Here is a 21,598-nt window from a genome sequence, read left to right on the forward strand (position 1 = left end):
AACTTTGGAAACAAAATAGGAAATTTGAGGTTTGGTGCTGTTCAGTAGTGTTGTGCAGAAAAATTATTCCCAAATATGCTTCCTTAACTCCACTGTCTAGTCCTGCATGCTATTCTTATAATGGTTCAAGCAACAACCCTTAATGTGGCCTTCAACTCTCACAATAAATCACTGCTTACCATCATGATGTCCAATAATGTAAGTATGTGGCTTTATTATATAGCTACTCTGTTTTTTCAGCATCCTTCATCTTTAAGCATCATATGTCTATTTGCATTTTTCCAATTTGTTTGTATGAGTTTTTATCAATAAAAACTAACTAGCTGTTCTTACAAATTGCAGTTCGTTGAAATAAAAGGAAGTGTTTTCAAGAAGTTTGAGAAGAACAATCTTTTTCAAATGTCAAATAGCGGTATGTATAGCTGTGCTAATCATGAGAAAATGTGAAGTGAGAGGCTGATATTCTAGTTTTTTTTCATTTATTTAGTATTATTGTTAAAACAACTTTACCTTGGTGAATTTGAGCATTCTGACTTGAATTCCTCACCTCCCCTATTACTCTTTGGTTTAGTAGGACAAAACTGGGATTCTACTTCCAGGAACACTGTTCTTCCTTAAGTGGCTGATTTTCATTTGAGGTGCTAAAACAACCTGTTGACTGTGTGCTAAAGTTATTAAATACAAATTCCAGATTTCGGTTATGGTATTCAAAATATCTCCATGCTTCGAAGTCTCTGAAGTTCTCTGTGTCTTTGAAAAGTCAACTTTGTACTGTGCTGTGTTGACAGTGATTTCAGAAGGAATGTTGTTTGGCAGTTGTGAGGATGGGTCTTGAAATACTTCCTCTCCCTCCAACCCACAAAGAATGTAATGATTAAGTAGCTGGTTTATGAAGGAAATACCAGAGATTACCATAACTTTTCACATGCTAGCAAGATTATAGTAGAGGGTACCTAGGAAATGTGTTATGCTTCTGGCACTTCTTAACTGTATTGCTGCTTAGTATGACATTTGGGAACTCTTATTTAGTATGTCTCATGAGGAAAGGCTGTTACAGGTATCCTTTGATGGAGATTTTTTCTAATATGAGTGTCAGCCATCTGAAATATTTATTCCATTTTTGGTTTCAAAACTAATAGCAGAGAGAGCTTCTTTACTTGTAGTATTTTCTGATCTTTGAACACATTGTTTCTGTTATTTTGTGCGTATGACTTTTTTGGTCAAAGCTATTTATACAGATAAACAAAACAGAATATACTTTTTCATTCAAACTCCTATTTTTTTAAACCAGAGAACTCAAATGTTCGGTATTTTAAGAGTAACAACACTGGTTATTTTAAAACAGATTATTTGGATGTTTTTAATCCAAGAGTTAAACTTTCAGCAGGCTTGCTTCAGGTTTTGAATTCTGAGTTTTGTCTAATTCAGCTCCAAACTGCAGTTGTATTACATGCAAATGTTAAATGGCAATTGCTTTGTGATGCTTTGGATGAAAGACTATTTACATAAAATCTTATATATGTCATGTAACAGAAAAATTAGCACTAAATTTTAATCTACCTCATATAAGTTCTTAAATCTCACCCCCCCTTAAAATCTTCCCAGCCAGGTTGATGAGATGTTTATACAGTGTTAATACTATGTAGTTTGGTTCCAAGATTTAAATACTTTTTTTTTTTTTAAATTAACTATGTTTTACTTTATAGTGAGAACATATCTTTACTAAAATACTGACAGAAAACATAGATGAGTTTTCTTAAATTTTCTCCCCCTCATCACAATACTGACAGAAGAGTTACAAGTATGCATCTAGCTCTGCTACTGAAAGGCAAAGCCTCTTTCTTGATTTAAATGTTGAAACAAATGAGGAAATGCTGTTAGAAATTACTAGTAATTTCCTCCATAAAAAGCACCTGCAGTAATGTTGATGGAAATGTATATCATTATTTTATTGCTAGATGTTACTATTGAAGACCCATAATAGCTATATCAGGTCTCCATTTATCACTTGGTGAAAAAAGTGATGCCATTCGTTATAGCATATGGAGATGGAAGCAAGCGAGTACATACATAGAAGAGTGCACAAAACAATCAAATTTATTCCCTTCAAGCAGGTAACTTTTCCTGGAACCACTTACCAGTGTGGTTATAAATAGCAGTGTTTTTCGTCTTGTAAAAATCTATCTGTTATTTGTCTATAAGAGATTTTCACCTCTGTTGAACAGATTTACTGCATCACAGCTTCAGTAAGGATGGATCAGTATTGCTTCCATTCATATATTCTGTTAACTTTGTTATCATGGAAATGTTTTATTTTCTGCAGCTGAAATAGTCGTGCATCTTGTGTTGGCATGCTATGCCAGTGCTAGATCCTGCCGCTGGAGCTGAGGCTAGTCTGGTCCTGTGGACTGAGCTTCCCGTTAGCCTTTGGAGTGCCTTCATCCTAGAACAAGATATGCTTAAACTGCATGCCTGGACTGAACTAAACTGCTCAAATAAAGCACTAAATGTAGATTCCCCCATATATTCCCCACCTTACAGTTTCTTCTAGCTGTTTTCTCAGGTCAACAGTCTCTGCTGTAGGGTAACAGTGGAAACAGTAGCTGTAAGATTAGGCAGACTGAATGGATGCCCCCTTCTCTCATCTTTTCTTGGACTCTGTTCAAAGTATTACTGTTGTCTCAAACGCATGGTTTAAATTCAGTGAAAAGGTACTGATTAGTACACAGAAGCTAAACGTACGAATTCTTGGTGCAAAAAAAAAGTAAATCTTGGAGGCATCTGAGGAACTTGTCATGAATAGGTGAAACTCTCTTCTTACTTAACGTGTTAATCAAAAGAAAAATATGAACTAGCAGCAAAGTAGGATATCAGTGACCTCAAGAATAGACATTGTGGTCAAGAGAAGTTGCTACAAATAGAATTCAAAAGCAAGTAATCTTGTGATTAGAAGTATGAAAATAGAAAGGAGCTGTTTCAGTTGTACTTTCTAAGACATGTCATATATCGTGCATTGAAATACCTTGCAGAGATGTTGAAGATGCCATGTAGTAAGACACCAGGATATGAAGTGCCACCAAGCTACCAGTTTAGATCTGGAAATGGTGAAATCTTTTTAACTTGGCATTGTGTTCAGCACTGGCTTGTGAATAGCAAGCTGATGTGTGGCTGTACTCTTTTCCCAGTATTTCTAGTTCTGGACTTAGTGTCAATGCAGTCAGTGATCCTTCTCACCTTCGTTTGGCCATTTAAAATTTCCTGTAATAAGATAATTCATTAAAACTTCAGGACTAAAAGAACTGAGTAATCTGAAAAAAAAACAAACAGACAAACAATTGAACAGATCATAAGATATACATTGGTTACACAATTATCTGATAAAACCAAACCTGTTATCTTTTAGGTGCAGGAGGTCAGCAAAGATCTTGGGGTTGTATAGCTGCTTGAGATGGCAGCTACAGAATCTGTCAATTCAGCCATGCCAGCTCCTGCAGCTTTGATTTGTCAGCTGCAGCAAAACTGCTTTCCCATTGTCACCCTGACTTTTACTAAGAAATTTATGTGCACCCAGGTAATCTAAACACTGTAGCTGTTTGAGAAGACTTCTATACAGAAGACAAAATCTTATGTTTGTTGTAGCAGGAAGAAATTTTTTCTTTAAATTTGAAGTAGTATATCCTCTGTTTGAAATAGAGATCTGTAAGCTAATTTTGTAGGGTTTGGGATTACTGAAGGAGGAGACCAAAGTTATAAAGAGGAGCTCTTTCATCATTTTTGAAAGCCCAGAATGCTGCCTTCCTTTATGCTTTGAAATGTCTTATTTTAGTTTCAAGCTGTGCTCTAAGCTAATTTTTTCACAAAACACAACTGTACATCATATGAAGTAGTACATTAGGTGCAGTGCATTATGTTATTTGCTTCAGTTGGCTGTTTGGCCAGATTATTCCTTGTTTTTTAACTCTCTCTTCTCAAAAATTTAACATATTTATTCTGATGCTTTATAAACTTAAGTTTTTTTTCTTTATAATTTCTTACTCTTTTTTTTTTTTTTCCTAATTCTGTTCTTTCTGCTTTGTTCCTGTTTTATCAGTCTCTTTGGCTTTGATCAAAATACTGAACAACTTTTATTTTTACCTTTGGTCTCTGGAATTCAAACTTTCTCATGTGACTTCAGTTTTTTTTTAATACCATTACTCTAATCCAGTTGTTCCTTTTAAGGATGATGGATTTTGGGGGCAGGAGTACATTTAAGATAGATTGGTGCCTCCCTGATGATTCGTTGTTTGGTCTTTCATCCTTTCTTGTGCTCTGGTCACTTGTTAAGAGGTGGTTGTCACTAGAGCTACTTAGGATTTGCTAAGGGGTAAACCAAAAGATTTTGTTTTACTTCTTACACACTATGATTTACAACCAGTGTTTAATCTAAACATACAAACAGTGAGAATAACATGATTAAAAGTATTTTCTCCTTCCTGATTAAGGATTTCTGCATGATGTGTCAGGGAATCTTGCAGGAAATAACTAGGTGTTCTAAAGACTATTTTCTACCCAGATGAGTAGAAGTGCTACTTCTGGATCTCTGTTCCTGGGATCTCACTGCCTTTCTTGTTAGTTACCACTACTTGTTTCTTCCCTTATACTTATTCTAGTTAGGAAACTTGTGCTTTCTCTGACCCTTCCCCAGCCCATACTGAGATGAGTTTATGTATTCCAAAATGCATCTTTTTACATGTGTGCATGCAGTCTCATTCTTGAGTTCTGTGTGTTTTTTGTTCTCCTCTCCTGGAGGAGTTGTTCTTTTCGTTTTGCTCCCTTCCTTCAGGCTTGCCAGTATTTTGAAATTACATTTTTTTAAATTATTGATGATGTTATAGTAGAATATAGTAACTGCTAACTGCAGCCATTAACATTGTTGTTGGTCTGTAGTCAGAGATGATGGAAGCTGCTGACACAAAGTTGAAGTCCAATATGTTTTTGGCCAGCTCGATCCTTGTGTATTCTTCTGAACATTTTTATTTCTTATGTCCTTATTTTCTTTCAACTTTGACTAAAATCAGTAGTTAGAACTTCATGGAATGTTCAAGGTGCTTCAGGAGATGAACCCTTTGTATTTGGAGATGACTTGCTCACAAAGAAATTACTATTAAGGTTATTAATGGGTGTTACAAATGATAACAGTATCTTCACAGATTTTCATAATAGTTCTGTATTCTAAAAAGACTTCTTTGGACTTGCTAATTTGTGGTGACATTACGTTTTAGTTTTACTCCATTTTTCAACAGTACAATTTCAGAGACATTTTTTAATATGTTAAAAAAATGTGATGTTTCTGGGAGCAAGCTGTTTGGCTCTTTATGGAGATAGGGTACCAAAGTGGAAAAAAAAGACCCTGCCTAGTCTGAGAGGGCAAGTCATAGGACTCCATCTCAGGTTGGACTGCTTTTGTGTTACAGTTCTTACTGTTTTGATAACTAGGAGATGTATCCTGCTGTTCCCTTTTAAGGTGACAAAGTGAAAGACTAGTAGGAACTTTCTAAATAAGGTGTGACGTATTTTTTTATTCCCGCTACTCCTGGACCCAGTATATACCAATTTGTACATCCATGATCTGTAAAAGATGAAAATTGCCCTGCTAATAACTTGAAGTGACAGACAATCCATTTTTGTACCAGGAGGTGCTGGTTATTTTTGAATCCCATAAGAAATGTATAAACTTTATCAAGCAAGATGACTATTTCATTAATGTATTAGAAAATATGATAGCAAGTGACAACTTAATTCCCTTCTGATGCTGGGAACCCTGAGTTGATGCAACATTGGACAGACCTGCAGTCAGACCACAGCGTGCTGCTGACATCTTGTCCGTGGCGAGGTTCCCAGCATCCCCTACTCTCAAACCTGATCAAATAATTCGTGAAAAAGATTGTCCAATCCAAGACTTATTAAATGATAGAACTTCAGAATGAAGAGGATGTGTATCCAGATAAATATTTCTTTGGAGTTGACAGCTTATTTTTTTTAACTAGATATAAAGGAGAGGTTCACCAATTATGTGCTGCTACTAATTGTATGTCTAAGAAATATGGAACAGTTCTCATGGAATCCAGGTGAGTACCTGGTAGAAAAATTAAATATAGAATGACAAATTCCTTTGTTATCAACAACTGTATCTCTTGTTCATCTGCATAATCTGAAAGGTATGGGTAACCAGGACATTTAATGGAAGAATCTTAATTTGTCAAATGCCTTAGATTCTCATTGTCCTATTTCTGGCTTTCTTGTAAGAGTGACTCCTTTCTGTTAGAAGTATATACTGTTATGCTACAAACATGCATAGTTATGTTTCAAGTAGTGCCTTGAATTATTTCTTCACAGCCCTTCCCTTTCCTTGGAGTACCTTGAGGATGAAGGATCCCCAAGAGAATTTTATTTTGTGAGGCTAGTGAGATTGAGATTTGATAAATGATGATGTAAAAATTCCCATTCATAGTTTAATATTGATTATACTTAGGATTTTAGTACCATATTAAATAAATATTGATTAAAATTTTGATTTTATTTTATTAAAACTTTGGTTTGATAATTTTGACCCCCGATTTGTGTGTTGTATTTTAATTGAATGTTAGTAGTCTATCTAAACTTTACCCTGAGTACCTAAAACCGCAGGTGCTCTCTGTGTTCCTCATAGATACTGAACATCTACTATATAATGTGTGCAAAAACTGCCTTCCTAGTAGAGATAAAGCTTTCTGAAGTAAAGACTTTAGAATCTGGATCCTAATACACGATAGCTTTTACTGATAGCTTTTTAGAACAGCAATGGAATAAGCGAGAACTTGCACACTACATGCTGAGTGGTTTTGTAAAGGTACAGACTCTTCAGACTCTTGAGGATTTTTTCACTGTTGAGCAAAAGTGTCATAATTTTTGTTTCGTATACTGGCATCAAATGGCCTAATTTCTTTATTCCCAATCTTCAGATCATCTTTGGGTGTTATTCCCAGATGTTTGCATGGTGGTCGCTTCAGAAATTGCGGTGGATATTGTGAAACATGCCTTTATAACAAAATTCAATGACATCACAGCAGATGTAGGTATCCTGTTTGAAATGCTAAGTGTTATTTTAAGTTGTGGTTTATTTTGCAAATATTTTTTGAAATATTGAATTTTATTCTAGTGCAGAAAATTTAAAAATTGGGTTTTTTTCATAGACAGGATATCGTTTGTTAATTTCCTGATATGATATACTTCCTAGGTGGAACAATTCTGCTTCTAAATCAGTTGCAGATCCATAAATTATTGAAAGTGGTGTATAACAGTTCATGTGATAACCACAATTCACATAACTGGCAGATCATTTTGTGAAGTGATCACTAGTTAAATTGACAGGAGGTTACTTGTTCTACAGTCTAGACAGAGCTTGTACCTCTTCCTAACAGAATGGGTTGGAGGTTAAAATTCAGACTTTAGGAAGAACAGATATTGTGAGACTGCTGAATGTGTATTCTTGCATATATGTTAAAGGTGGAATCCAAAATCGGAGATACATTTTTCCACTGTCCCTAGAGCACTAATATGGAGTAGGTTATGTTAGTTTTCCACTCCTGAAATTTCTTAGACCATATATTTTATGTAACCCTTCTTTTAAAGTAGTAGATGAGGTTACTTTTTGCGTGGTGCTGCATGATACGTTGGCCGTTTGTCTTGTGTTGTGTGAATTCAAATGCACTTGATAAATTTGTGAAGAGATGAGTTAGCATTTTTCCACTATTAAAATCACTTTTCAGGAAATGAGATCGGAACTTGGAAGTACTATCTTTTTCAGTATCTCTTAAAGTAACAACATTGTGTGGGGTAGAAACAAGTTTGATAGATGTACTTAATAAGCTTCCCTATGCCAGCGGCTTCTATGCATGCCCTACTTTCATATAGAGAGTGTGGAAAAGACCAATAATGAAGTCATGATAGCCAAAAATGTAGCGTGCTTCAGTGTGCTGAAACAGCTGAAGGATGGGGGTAGTGAGTGACAGTTTTTTAAGGTTTATTTAACAAACTTTGTAATTTTTGTATGATGTTCTAAAGATTTACAGTTGCTAGGTCAGACTTTTTCAGAAGTTTTGAACACCTGCAGTGCGAGTTCCTCTGCCATGTCCTTAAAATAGGTGCTTTTCTGTCTTAATATGCAGAACTGTTCTAAAGAGAAAGAATAGCTTGTTTCATCTACTGATACAATTTGTTTTTTTTCATGGGATCGGTTACTTAGTATGTAAGTGAGTGCTCTCAGTGCTGATCCCAGTGCTACCTGTCATGTAGCTTAAAACAAATTGTGAACTGTAGGAAAAAAGAGAACATATTTCTCTTACTTTGTGTTTCTGATGATCTTCAAATTGAGTAAATGCTTTATAGTCTTATTCAATTCCTAAAACTTAGCTGTATATATACACAAGTTACTTTATCACAGAAATATAGGCTCATCTGTTGAAGGATGCAATTAAATGTCAGAAAAACTGGCTTTGACTCCTTCACCCAATGCATAAGTGTTTATAATATTTCTACAGGAGTATTTTATTAGTGTCTCTGTTGCTTCTATAAAGTGTGATAACAAATTAATCACTCATCCAATGTGCTGGATTTTTTCCAGGTCTACAGTGAATACAGAGCCAGTCTTGCATTTGACCTTGTTAGCAGTCGGCAGAAAAATGTAAGCCAGAAAATAAAGGCATTTTTCTTTCTAACTAACATAATTGTTATGGAGGGGGGATATTGGAACAGATGCTTAAAGAAATACATACAGAACTGTTACACTCACACAGCACTGAAATTCTACTTGTTTTTTATAATAAGAGGTAACAGGAACGTTTCCTTGTGATTTATATTCTTATTTTTATCCAGTTGTTCATGTGAGTTCAGACTTCAGCTAATAAATTGTTGAGAAGTCTCTTCCAAATACACTTGTAGTCAGGGGAGGTTGTTACAACTTTGATATTTTTGAGATATGTGGGAAGTAAGTAAGCTTAACAAGATGTTGTTGAGATAATTTAAAATTACTGTTCTTGCCCACTTTAGTTTAACTATGTTCGTTAAAAATCCAGTATTCATTAGGAATCCACATTATTTTTCACAGATAGCATGCACAGATGTATAGGGGTGTTTGTACTGTGCATTTTAGTATTGTTGCATGGGTATTTACAGAACACAGAGACTGCTTGTGTTTTTCATTAGTACTGGTTTTGGAAGACAGTTTACTGGACACGTTTCCTGGATAAATCTCTCAACTATTAGTGAGTGCTCTGGATGAGTGCTCTAACTATTAATTTAACTTTATTATAATAATTTATGGAGTTTTCTTGGGCATGTTTAATAGCTATTGCTAGGAATGCAATAGTTATACCTCATAAAGAAGTTAGACACCTTCAATTACACATTATTTAAAAAAAACCCAGTTTATTAGTTCTGAAAACTCCATTGCTTTTCCTAAGTATCCTCTGTGGAAAATCAGTGCCCATATGATGCTACTTAACTTTGACATGACATCGAATACTGCATGAAAGCTGGCATGCAAAGTAGTTGTGTTTTGAGAGTTCAAATGTAAACATATTTTCAAAATTATTTTAACACTATTATCCTGAGACTAATTATTGGTGTTTGTAGAATGATTTCAAACTACTAGTGTGATGGATAATTGTTTTTATCACTGTTACGGGTTTTTCTTTGTGGTATTTGAGGATCAAAGTCAAATTAATACAAAAAGGTCTCTAAGCTAGTGTTAACATATGGGTGAGATATCATAGCGCATCTGGATTCAGTGTCCTAAATGCTCTTGATTTAGAGATTTGCATTGTACTCTAGTTACTCTTTATTTAGAGCACTGAAACTAATCTTATTGGTCGTGGTAGTATTAGTAGTAGTATTGACAGGTAGTATTTTTAATGTTTTAATTTCAGTTTCGTAGTGTGAATAGGTACACTTTATACCAGTATAGTGTTTGTCAGCAGAGATTTATTCTTATCTAGAGGGTGTGCCAAGCTAAAATAAGCTCACTCCTATTATTTTTCCTCTTTTTTATTTTTTTTTTTTTCTAGGCATATACAGATTATAGTGATTCGGTTTCCAGAAGAATGGGTTTCATTCCTCTTCCACTAGCTGTTTTAGTAAGTTGTGTCCTTCCTGTCAGTTTTCTGTCAATAAGATCTCACTTTGAGAATATATGCCTGTGAGATAGCTAGCTCATTTTGATATTTTGAGGATGAAACGATCACCTTACGTAACTGAAATGATGCTTCAAGGTTTATTTAACATTCAGTATAAACTATATCACATGCTAATTGTGATTTCACTAATGCTACTTTTTATCAGCCTTTCATAGAAATTTGAAAATATATTAATTTTATAGAATTTATAAGCACTTGAATTATAGCAGTGGAATCAAACTACATCTGAGCTTATTAAACATTTATTCCTTTTGGCAATTATCCTGTTCATTCCTTTTGGCAATTTATCCTGTTCATTCATTCAGAATAGTCAAAGCAGCTGGTTGCCAGAAGGTTAGCAGTAGTGTACTAGTTATTTTTGGTTGTTTATAGGAGTCCTTGTGGTTGTCCCTGTCATGGTATGCTTAATGACTGTTTTCTTTTATAAGAGGCACTGAGCTTCTGAGTTGTTGCAGAATACATGATTCTGAAATAGTTGACCCTGTTGCATGGACAGTGCTGCTATAAAATTAATCACTTCATAACTGGAATTGTGTCCCCGTGCTGTCTGTTCTGAATTAACTATTGCAGAATGTTTTCTATAAATAGCTGCTCTGACTTTCCCCATACACACATGTAGACACAAAAGCAATAGTTACCCTAATACTGGGAATGTGTCCTTACTTTGCCGGCAAAGATGCTAATTCATAATTTTTCTGGAAGATTATCAGTATGAATTAACTTTTAAATGCAATATTCCCATAGAAATGGGGAAAAATACTATTGACAGGTTTTGCCTAGTTTTGATCCAGGACTGGGGAAAAACAAAAAAAAAAAACCCCACCACAAATCCAAACCAAACAAAAAAAACTTCAACCAATCAACCAAATGAAAAAGCTGCCAAACCGAAAACAACTGTGATCATAATAATGATTTCTTTTATAACTAAGTAAAGTACGTCCAGTGGGAGTTCTATTCAAGTGCTTTTTTCAAGTTAATTGTGTTCTGGTATGATATCCTGCATACTAGTAAGTTTAAAACAAGCTGAAGTGCTTTGCTGACTTGGAACCCTAACTGTGAAATACTGATGTAAAACAGAGATTTCAGGATCATTTGTTACTGAAACTTGGGATTCGTATGCCTAGTCCACAGAGCAATTTTGTATTCAAACTGTTAGCGTAGTGCGAAGCACTGATTCTGTTTTACTGCATCAGCATCTCTTGACATTTTCTTCAAAAATTGTTAACTCAGCTTCCAGCCCTTGACTTTTGCGGAGTGTTTTTTTTCACCTGTTATTTTCCTCAGTAGTCAGTGGTGAAGGAAACATTATCAGACTATAGTTTTGGCAAAGGTGCAAGTAGGTGCTAGTATAATATTTATTCAAACCAAAATTGTGAATAGTTAGCACTACCAAGGGGAGTATTAGAATAAATTACTATTAATGTAAATGTTTCTACTTTTGTCTTGAATTTACCCAATAAGAAATGTCTGTTAAAATAGTATATTCATAGTTGTGTGCTGTATGTTTTAACTGTTTAACTTTTATCCTTAAAACAGCTCATCAGAGTCGTAACAAGCTCGATAAAAGTACAAGGAGTCTTAGCTTATGTTTGTGTTGTGCTGTTCTACTGTGGGTAAGTAAATGCACATAATTGAAAAGTCTTTACCATTATTTGATCAGATATGTGAAAAAAAAGTTTCTGTTGATACTTCTAGGTTAAGTGTAAATACAGTTTATGTTCGGTGCAACATAACTGTAAAACACTTATCATAGACTGAAATTGAGAATGCAGATTGGTCCCTAAGTGTACTGTAGCTCCATTGGGGTATTATTGCCCTCAATAAGTAACTTCAGTAATGAAAATAAACGGAAAACTGAAAGAATTTATGACAGACAAGCACCATACCTCTGCATAAGAGCGGAAATTGAATTCTAAGGAATGAAACTTTCTGTGGAAAGAACTAAAGATTCAGTATGCCAACAAAAATAAGCAGTTTAAGTGGTCTGAGGAGATCATGAATTCTTCTCTCTGGTAGTTAAATGTGAGGTTTCTTCATGTTAGGAAGCTGCTATATGAAAAAAAAAGAAAAGTAAATACAAGGCTTGCCTTTCTGCGAAGGGTGGAGTCAGTAAGTAATCTTAGTTAAGGAATATAATATCCTAATCTTCCAAAACTGATGATTTGCCAGTATCCGTTCACTGCATTGTCGGTTTATACTTGTGTTAATTTTTAACTTCTCACCAGTTGATGCGTACATCTGAGATGCATTTAGTTGTAGTTTAAATCCAATCTAGTTTGCCTGTCTTGAGGCACTTGCTGTAGACTATATGGGAATGACCAGTTTCAAGGAAAGCTGCATAATGAACTGTGTCAGTGTTTGTTGTCTCTCAGTACTGATGGATGTTGGAGTGCTCCTAACATTGATCATAAAGAATTAAGTGATTGAAATTGCTGCAGCACAGAGAACCTGCCTAGAGTATTGTGGGGGTATCTCTTCCAGTGCCCTACCAAGTTGTGTTTGTAACTGAAAGCAGCAGGACCTGGGAAGTAAAAGACTTCTGGGGCAGTGGTTCAGCAGGTACACTGGAAGAGAGGATGCTGCTGGTTTACAATACCTTATGAAAAGAATGGGATTACTGTATAGTTTTAGTGACCAGATAGACTCTTACCTATGCGGCCTTGATCTGATGTGTCTGGTCTGCATCAGTGTAGCAACACATCTCTTTAGTGTCAGATAACCAGGGCTTTCAGATACTGCATATAGGCCAAATGTTAAAATGTTACCTGTATTCCTCTGCACCATACTCTGATTTCTTCACCAGCGTACCACGTGCTGTGCCAATGTTCTCCCTAAAGCCAGGTCCTTATAATTAAAAGCACTAGCCCCTGATCATCACATTCAAGCTGTGGTATACCAAGCTCAGCACCTTCATTCACCTCAGTGTTTTTTTCCATTTTCCCAATATATGTAATATTTCCCCGTGTCTACCATTCCAGTGCTGCAGTCCAGTCCTGGATTTTGCCCCGTCTCTGTGGCTTGGAGGATGGAGGGCACAAAGAAGTAATGTGATTAACATGAATGATTAAAGGCTGTTCTTTGAAGGCATAGGTCAAAAGAGGAAATAAATTTTCATTTATTTTGTCCTTATTAAAAAGTGAGAACAGTTTTTTACTTCTGCCACAATCGCATTTTTGGAGCTAGCTCACCTCTTGCGTCTTTCAAGTAATTTGTGTTCTGATTATAAAATTCAGCTTTTCATCAGATTGGTATTGTATAGACATGTGAGAAACAATGTGATAAAATCTGAAACAGTTAACTGGGCAAAGGAGTGAGACTGTAATGTGGAGGACATTGTTTTGTATTGATATTTAACAAATGTGCTACTGTAAGTTATACTATTGGAGAGTCTTGCCCAGCATGTGAAACGTGAGTTTTCTTCTTCCAGGATTTTGAACAACTGCAAACTTACATTGTTGTTAGAAATTTGAGCCTGGGGTGGACTGGCAGAAAAGAATAAAGGAGAATCGCTAGAAACTCTTGCATAATTTTCCATGAGCAGCTGCAACTGATACAGTAAAGTGTTGATTTATGGCCTTTTCAACTTATTTCATTAAATCAGAGTCAAATCATGCTGTAAACACGTATTCTCAGAACAAAAGCATGTTACATAAAAAGTGGAGGAAAAAAAAAAAAAACTCTAAAACTTATTAAGAATGGAGGAGAGCTTCTCAACTCTGAGAAACAAAATTTGTCCCGATAACCTAATAAAATTGTAGAGAATCATGGCTTTCAACTTTCATAAAACAATACCTTCTTTGTGGTTGCTTGGATACTAAAATGTCAGTTTCTTCTGAGTACTAAAAGTGGTCTGCTCTGCTCGTTCTTCTATTTCTGTAAATTTCTTCTACAAGTAAATGTATTGCATGAAATTCCCCTAAAACTGTAGTGTACTTTGTTCTTCTGTTTGACAAATTCTGATGACAGTAATGCTGTGAGATGGTCAACCTGCTGCTGAAGTGTGCTTGGGTCACTTCACGATTAAGCAGTTAGACCCGCTCCATGGATTTTAATGTGTGAATGTTCACTTCAGGACTTCTTTTTAGTTTGTTAGTGACGTGCATAATAAACAGATTTTCAGAGAGTGGAGAATCAATTTAGAGTCTTCATTTAGTTCATTTTTCTTACCTAGGTTGATTTGCATGGAGAATGTTTATATTCATCCCACAGAGAATTTATCATTATTTCCTTGTTGTTCTGTATTGAGCCTTCGCTTGCTTCACCTCTGCTTTCACCTCTGGAGTGGACACTGGTCTGTGTGTCGTGCAATACTAGTAACGGAACTTAGATTTTACAAAGCTTATTTGAGTTGTAAATCTAAAAGCACTTGATGGTAGATGAGACCTTCCTGTTCCTCAGATTAGAAGACAGGTATAATTCAATGATTTGCTGAAGTTTGTGCTGCAAGTTAGTGATAATAGAAAAGGAATCTGCCATCAACTGGACTGTGCTGTGATGGTAATGCAGTGCTGCCTCTTTGGATTTATTGTGTTTTTATGGACCGTCTTTTGTAACATGAAAAAGGACTTTTTATGATTAGCTTGTAATTTGTGAAAGCTAGATACTTGCTTTCTTGTGGTTCAAAGTCCACTAGTGATCCTGGTGGGTCTGCTATCTGGCCACACGTAAGATTACAATTTTAACAGTAGTGCATTTAATTTGGACTTGCACTGTTGAGGACCCTTTTTAGTTTTATGTTTAAATATTTGATTTATTAAATGGCTCCTTAACTGTCCTTGTAGTCTTTTTGTTAAACTATGATAAAACTTTGTTTTTCTCTAGATGCCTTCTGGGAAAAAAAAAAAAAATTAAGCGTTGAATCTGAAACAAATTGTTAGGAAAAGGAAATTACCTTTTGATCTTGCTATTGAAGGGATTAAATTTGTTATCTAATCCTTCCAAGACAGCAGTAACCATATGCAATTATTTTAATATGAATAATTGCAATATGAATAATATGCAATTATTTTAATATCCTGATGCAAATATCTAAACGAATGCTTTTGTTTTTTCAGATTAATATCTCTAAAAGTCCTTAACAGTATTGTATTGCTGGGGAAATCATGTCAATATGTAAAGGAGGCAAAAATGGAAGAGAAATTATTCAATCCTGTCCCGACTGCCACCCCAGGGAAGCCGACTGGCAAACAGCAAAGCCTGTTTAAATCTAGCCAAGGTAAGGCTAACTACCTCGTTTTGTTTTCAACTGTAAGGAAAATTGCTTTCAGACTGAATTTAATATTAAACCAGATGTATGACGTTGTTCGCTGCACAGTAACCCTGTTGCTGAACCTTAATTGTAGCGTATCACAGCTGTGAATACAAGTCTGCAAATGTAACAGGATTCATTGCTTTTAGTTCATGCATCTTCTTTTGCTTATAAATACTCATCTCTCTGATAAGATCCCACCCTGGTGTGTGGAGATGATAGAAACATCAGAACAGTGGCACACTTTTGTTTGAAAATCATAATTATAGAATGGTTTGAGTTGGAGGGGACCTTTAAGGATCATCTAGTCCAACCCTCTCTGCTTTACACAAATAAGTAAATATTTGCACGTCATCTCTGGCAGTGCTGAAGTTTAATAAGGAAGCAATCTGTGCATTTCTTGTGGAAATTAATGTAAAACATGGCACACAATAGGTATAATTACTTGTAGTTGTCATTAACGCATTAATGAAAAGTTTTATGAAATCTGAATAGGAATTTCAGCTGATCTCTACTTGCTTCATTTTAAGTCTGTGCAGTGTGGTTTTCCTGTAGAGATCCTCAGCATTAGCAGTTAGTGTATAATTGGAGTGAGGCATTTTTATATTCCTGTGGCACATTATAAAAGGAAACAGAAGCCTTCATTGTTCAAACCAACTGAATTGGATTGTATATCTTCCTCTGTGAAGAGCTCAATGAGAGCCCTAGAGAACTTAACAGTGAGGCTTTTATAGTGTTCACTCTATCGCTTGCCAAAGACTTGAACAGCTTGAAGCATAAAGCGCTTATTAGTCGTCGTAGTGTCTCGCCAGCAGTAGTAGAGTTAGGAATCTGTCAGTGTTTCAATCATAAATCTCTATATCTCACCTGTGTCAAATCACATCTGGCAGAAACTTGGTGCCGACATTTATTTTTAAATAGCTTAAATTCATAGAGTTGCTTTAGTTTCATCGTGAAAGAATGTAGTATGAATTGGTCTGAATGTCTTCTGCATTTTGTTAGGCGACTGTCATAATGATAACGTTTTAATTAAACGTTCTAATACTACACTTGGATACAAGACTTAGTAAGTCATACTTACTTAGATTGACCCTTAAACTTACTCACAATAAATAAATCCTGAAGACTATTTTTAGCTGAAGCAGCAGCAATTTTACCAGGTCAGTCAGCAAAGATGCTTATTTCCTCAAATGGAAAGATTTTGATTGAAAAGTAACAATCAGTAAGCTTTTGCTGATTTTATTTAGAATATTTTTAGCTTCGATTGGTGATGAAAAAGCTCAATTTTTAACAGTTTTTTAGGAGTTTTTATACGTTTTAACAGCTCTTTATTTACTAGAGGCTTCAGTGAATGAATGATTTTACCTTCCCCAGCTTCTGTGTGTCTGCATTATTACTGCTGGGCTCTGTGATGTTGGTTAAGCCCTGTGCACCACTTCTCAGGTTTTTTCAATACAGTCTCTCGACCCAACTCTTGCTGGAATGAGGGCGAGGGAATTAATCTGGTCTACTTTCTATCAACTTATAATGTAAGTCAGTTTATTTTCCTAAGAGTTTCCACCTCGTCCGGAAACAGTTTAAAATTTTTACGGATAAAGTTTCATACTTGCTCTTGAAGGATGGAAGTTCTCATTGCTGCTAATCATTTACAGGCTGACCAGCTTTTCTGGAAGCTGCTGGGTTAGAAAATACTTACCCTTGTAACAAAGTTCTGCAATTAGTATTACCTGTCTCTTTTCTTGATGCAAGTTTAGTACCTTTGACTTGCGTGAGAGTGTAGAGAGTAATCCATGTACCTTCAAGTAGTAGATGGTATATTGTGAAGAGATGCTATACAGAAAAAAAGTTGTAGTAATTTGGATAGTGCTGCCATTCTGACAAATAGTGTTCCCTTGGGCTGGTCTGCAGTACTCTGCCCGTTAGTCAGATTTTTTTCATATTCCCTTAGAAACAATAACTCAGTCTTTACGAAAAGATAGTAAATTAAAAAATATTTCCATGTCATTTGTTTGTACATTTTAATTATTTGAAAGTTTTTACAAAATGTGGAAACAATACGTGGATATAACTTTGAAGTATCTTTGGTTCAACTCCACTGAAGTTAGAGGCAGGAATAAATATAGATGTCTTTGATAGAAGATGCTTTAGAATAGCACTACTTGAGAAGCCAGTGCTATTTATGTGTGTAGCAGTGCATGAGTTATTTATTAGCTATCCCTAGAGAAGCCAGATTTATTGCACATCTAGTTCCCGCTTCAGATATTCCTTTTCTTAATTTCAGTAGAAAATATTTTTGTGATTCACACAATGACTGTCAAAAATCTTCTTGCCTAAGCCAACAAATATGAGTATGTAAACCAGAAGAATGCAGTGTATGTCCTAACATATGCTGCCTATGCTCTTGCTCCCTATCTGAACTTCTGTAGAATTAATTTTCTATTATTCTATCAAATTAGAAAAGGAAATTTCTTATGGTAAAACTAAGAAGAGATAGTGGCTTCCACAGAGCATTCTATTGCTTCAGCTCATTTAACGCAGCACAGTCTTTCAGGACAGCCTTGGATGAATCTGGATGTTATAGATGCATCAGTATGTCTGTGTTAAATTCATTATTATCTTTGTATTTGTCTTCTGTTCCAACAGGAATTTCCACAGATGAAAATGGATCTACGTCAGTTACCAATCAACCTGTGCATCAGAAGGAGAATATGCCATCTTTACTTGTAACAAGCAATTCTGATCAATTTCTGACAACTCCTGATGGAGAAGAAAAAGATATAAGCCAAGACAGTTCTGAATTAAAACATAGGTCTTCAAAGAAAGACTTGTTGGAGATAGACAGGTTTACTATTTGTGGAAACAGAATTGACTAAGTTTTTTTGTTTTGTTTTGTTTTTTAATCAATGTGCTAAGGATACTGAGCTGTTGGGACAGCAGATGCTACCAGAGTGGACTGTTGCCAAAAAAGGCACATAAATATTTATTTAAAAACTTAAATTATTAATGGCAAAAAAATATTAATTTCTTTCTAGAAGTAACTTGGCTTGGTTGTGGTCAGGTCAAGTAAGTGATCTTTAATTTGCCTCTTGGAAAATGTGATGGATCATGAGTCTCTAGCCTGGTGGCAGAGCTGCAGTATCACTTTTCTGGAAAACAGACTGGGAAAAAAGCATAATCCTGTTCTGCATTATGAAACCATGCTTCCAGAACAGACTACTTTTCATGAAGGTTCCTCCAGTGTAAGGATATTCCTGGAAATCTATGACAACTTGACCGGAAGCTTGCCTTTCCAGTTACCTTGTTCTGTTAAACATCTGCAAGAATCCAAACTTGTGCTTGTATCAACAAATGCATAAAGCATTGGTACATAAAACAGTAAGTCAAGGTAGTTATTCCTGTCAACAAAAATCTTTTCAAGTTGTATCTTGAAAATCTTGTAATCAGAATAAAATTTTGCCTTTAAATGAATGACTTACTGCATACTATTTTATCTAAATACTAAACACCAAGGAAAGATCACAGTCATGAAGGTTCTGCTTAACTGGGCAAATATGAAGCATAATCATTTTGTGTGTTGTGTGTCCTGCAAGGCAAATTATTTATAAAATTGTTTTTAAAAGCTGAGGATTTTTTGTTGCTGTAGGAAAAAAATAATAAAGGGGCACTTCTGTATGTTGAGGAAAGGCAGTGTTAATTGCAGCAAGAAACAATTTTGTTGGAACTGTATGTACGACATTACTGCAGCAGAAAAGAATCTTACACTGCACTTTAACTCTGATAAGAGTGACATGTGTGTATTAACTTGCCTGAGAACATGCATATAAAAGCTCATACTGACAATCAAATCAGAATTATCCATTTTAATTGATTGGTTTTAGCCAACCTTAAATAGATGGACTAGATCTGTAAAGAGGATTTCAGCATTACAGTGCATCTTAATTTCTGGTGTGAGATGCAGTTGTGAGAGAATTGATGAAAGATGATTTGGAATCCTCAGACAATGAATGGAATAAATTTGAGCTTAAAACTTAGGCTGGAGACTTGTATCAGAAGAGACCCAATAGTTAATGATGAGTTCTTTGTATATTGTTGTTAAAAGAGAGCATAAACTTCAAATGCCTTTCATTTAAGTAAGCACCAGTTTCACTTTCCAAGTGATGGTATCGTAAAAGTACTTCAGTGCTGAACAAATTAAGACAAAATTTGCTTTTTGCTAATTTCATAATTTATCAGAGTGGGAAAGCCAAAGTTTATTTGGTTTATGAACATGTGAAAGTTTAATGTATATGCTAATCCCTGAAACTTGCAGGGCTACAGTAATACAGCAAATGGATCAGTTGGACAGAGTTGTTGCGTATCTGAGCAGACTTGGTAATGAGATTGCTTTGCCATATCCGTTAGTGTGGTCTGCTCTGGTGGGAACTTCTTGCTGCAGTCTTTCAGCCTCTCCTCTCCCATCAAGAGTAGCTGGAGTAATGGCCAAAATCTGTGGTTACAGTTCAGGGATGAGAGTAAAAAGAGGAGGACTTGTGCTCGGGAAAAATCTGAAATTCTTTAATTTTTGATGTATTTTATACTAATTGGAGATGTTCACACATTGAAATTCAGTTTATCTGTCAATTTGCTATATCTTATTTTTGAATTATTTAGCAGTTGCTAAAGGAAGCTTGGAATTGCTTTCATTTTTTTTTCTGTTGAATGACATTCTGTATCAATTTTATAAGTGCATCTTGTGTGAAACTCAATAAAAATTCAATTTTGTAATATTTGTTTAAAAAAGGAAAAGTACAGTGTCGAGATTTCTTTCTTATATTCGGAGTCGGCGAACTTGCAATGTATTTCCTGCATTAAATTCTGATTTCCGTAAAGTAAGATTCTTGCAAATGTGGAACACAAATGTACATTAGAACTGGGTTATCAGTGGCTTTACTTCCAATTTATTTCTGTAGCAGTTGGTTACTACCACTTGTAGGAAGAAGGTATTGATGCCAACCTACTATTAATTTGTTTTTAAAGGCAAAACCCATGTAAATGAAAAACTATTATGTCTTAAGGAAGTTGTGATTATGTAGTCAGTTCCTGCAATTGGACTACTTACACCTAGACAGCAAAGCCAAATGTGACAGCAGTGTAAGCTGAGGCAAAGCCTTTATGGAGCAGGTGACAGTAGCAGCGGAAGGGTGATGGCTAACTGCTCTTAAGTCCATGTCCTGGCCCAGATCTTCATCTTGAGACTGGGAGCCTTTGTTGCTTTGTTTTTACATTTTAATTGTGGCTTTGGGATGTGGCTGTTACATCTCTTTGTTGTGTAGGCAGAACTTTGTTGACTTTTGAATCAAAATAATTCAAACTTGAGGCACCGTGAATGCAACACTTCCTGTTAAACACTGGGAGTCTGTCAGGGGCCCAACTGGGCATGAAATTTCATGTTTTCTCTTGCTCCAAGTTCTCTAGTTGTTCTCATGTTCTTGTTTGTGGTTAATGGGGATTCCTTGACTATCTAGCAGCGCACCTTTAATGAAAGTGCACAGCTTCATCTCTGACCTTGGGTGGTCCTCAGAACTCCAGAGGTGGCTGCAGTGGGCATGGGAACAAACCACCAAAAAGAAAACCAACAACAACAACAAAAAAACCCTTCAGCAAGACCAAATTTGTCATCTAATGATGCAGTTCTTTATTTCTTTAGGTTTTATTGAAAAGCTGTTATCTTAACAGTGAAATAAATAAAAGCATCAGAGGTTAAGCAGTGGATAAATTGAGTTCTTCAATTAATAAATCCCTCCAAAACCGAAACCTAGACAGTTTTGATGCAAGCAGTGATATTTCAGCTAGTCACAGATGCCAAATTAATTCCAAAAGCACACACTGAGTACAGTGTGTATTCATAATTATTGTTATTCATTATGGGAGCATTAAGGAACAACCATGTTTTCCATAAGATTATTTCATTAATCTTTTGAAGCCTTTCAGATGTTCATCAGCCAAGCAGAATTTCCCCTTAAGCAAAGTAGTTTTACAATCACAAGTGCACTGTTAATTTACTTGCCTCTTAATTTAGAGCGAGTTTGTTAAAACTTTTCAATGTTGTCTTGTTTGGTTTTGTAGTGCAAAATTGTATCCTAAATATTCATTCAGAAGT

General features: G+C 35.4%; 1 protein-coding gene across 2 annotated transcripts in view; it reads left to right on the forward strand.

The window, feature by feature from the left end:
- Positions 1-20,244, forward strand: part of TAPT1 (transmembrane anterior posterior transformation 1) — a 56,811-nt gene extending 36,567 nt beyond the window's left edge. For both annotated transcript variants that reach the window (XM_086747053.1, XM_086747054.1), the window contains 9 exons: positions 101-198; positions 343-412; positions 6,027-6,107; positions 6,981-7,090; positions 8,642-8,701; positions 10,083-10,151; positions 11,748-11,824; positions 15,266-15,426; positions 18,103-20,244. In XM_086747053.1, coding sequence (XP_086603179.1) covers positions 101-198; positions 343-412; positions 6,027-6,107; positions 6,981-7,090; positions 8,642-8,701; positions 10,083-10,151; positions 11,748-11,824; positions 15,266-15,426; positions 18,103-18,332 — 956 coding nt within the window. In that variant the 3' untranslated portion in view covers positions 18,333-20,244. The remainder of the gene's footprint in view (positions 1-100; positions 199-342; positions 413-6,026; positions 6,108-6,980; positions 7,091-8,641; positions 8,702-10,082; positions 10,152-11,747; positions 11,825-15,265; positions 15,427-18,102) is intronic.
- The last annotated feature ends 1,354 nt before the right edge of the window (positions 20,245-21,598 follow it).

Source organism: Chlamydotis macqueenii, chromosome 4 (genome assembly GCF_036417535.1).
Source record: "Chlamydotis macqueenii isolate bChlMac1 chromosome 4, bChlMac1.mat, whole genome shotgun sequence".
Taxonomy (NCBI): domain Eukaryota; kingdom Metazoa; phylum Chordata; class Aves; order Otidiformes; family Otididae; genus Chlamydotis; species Chlamydotis macqueenii.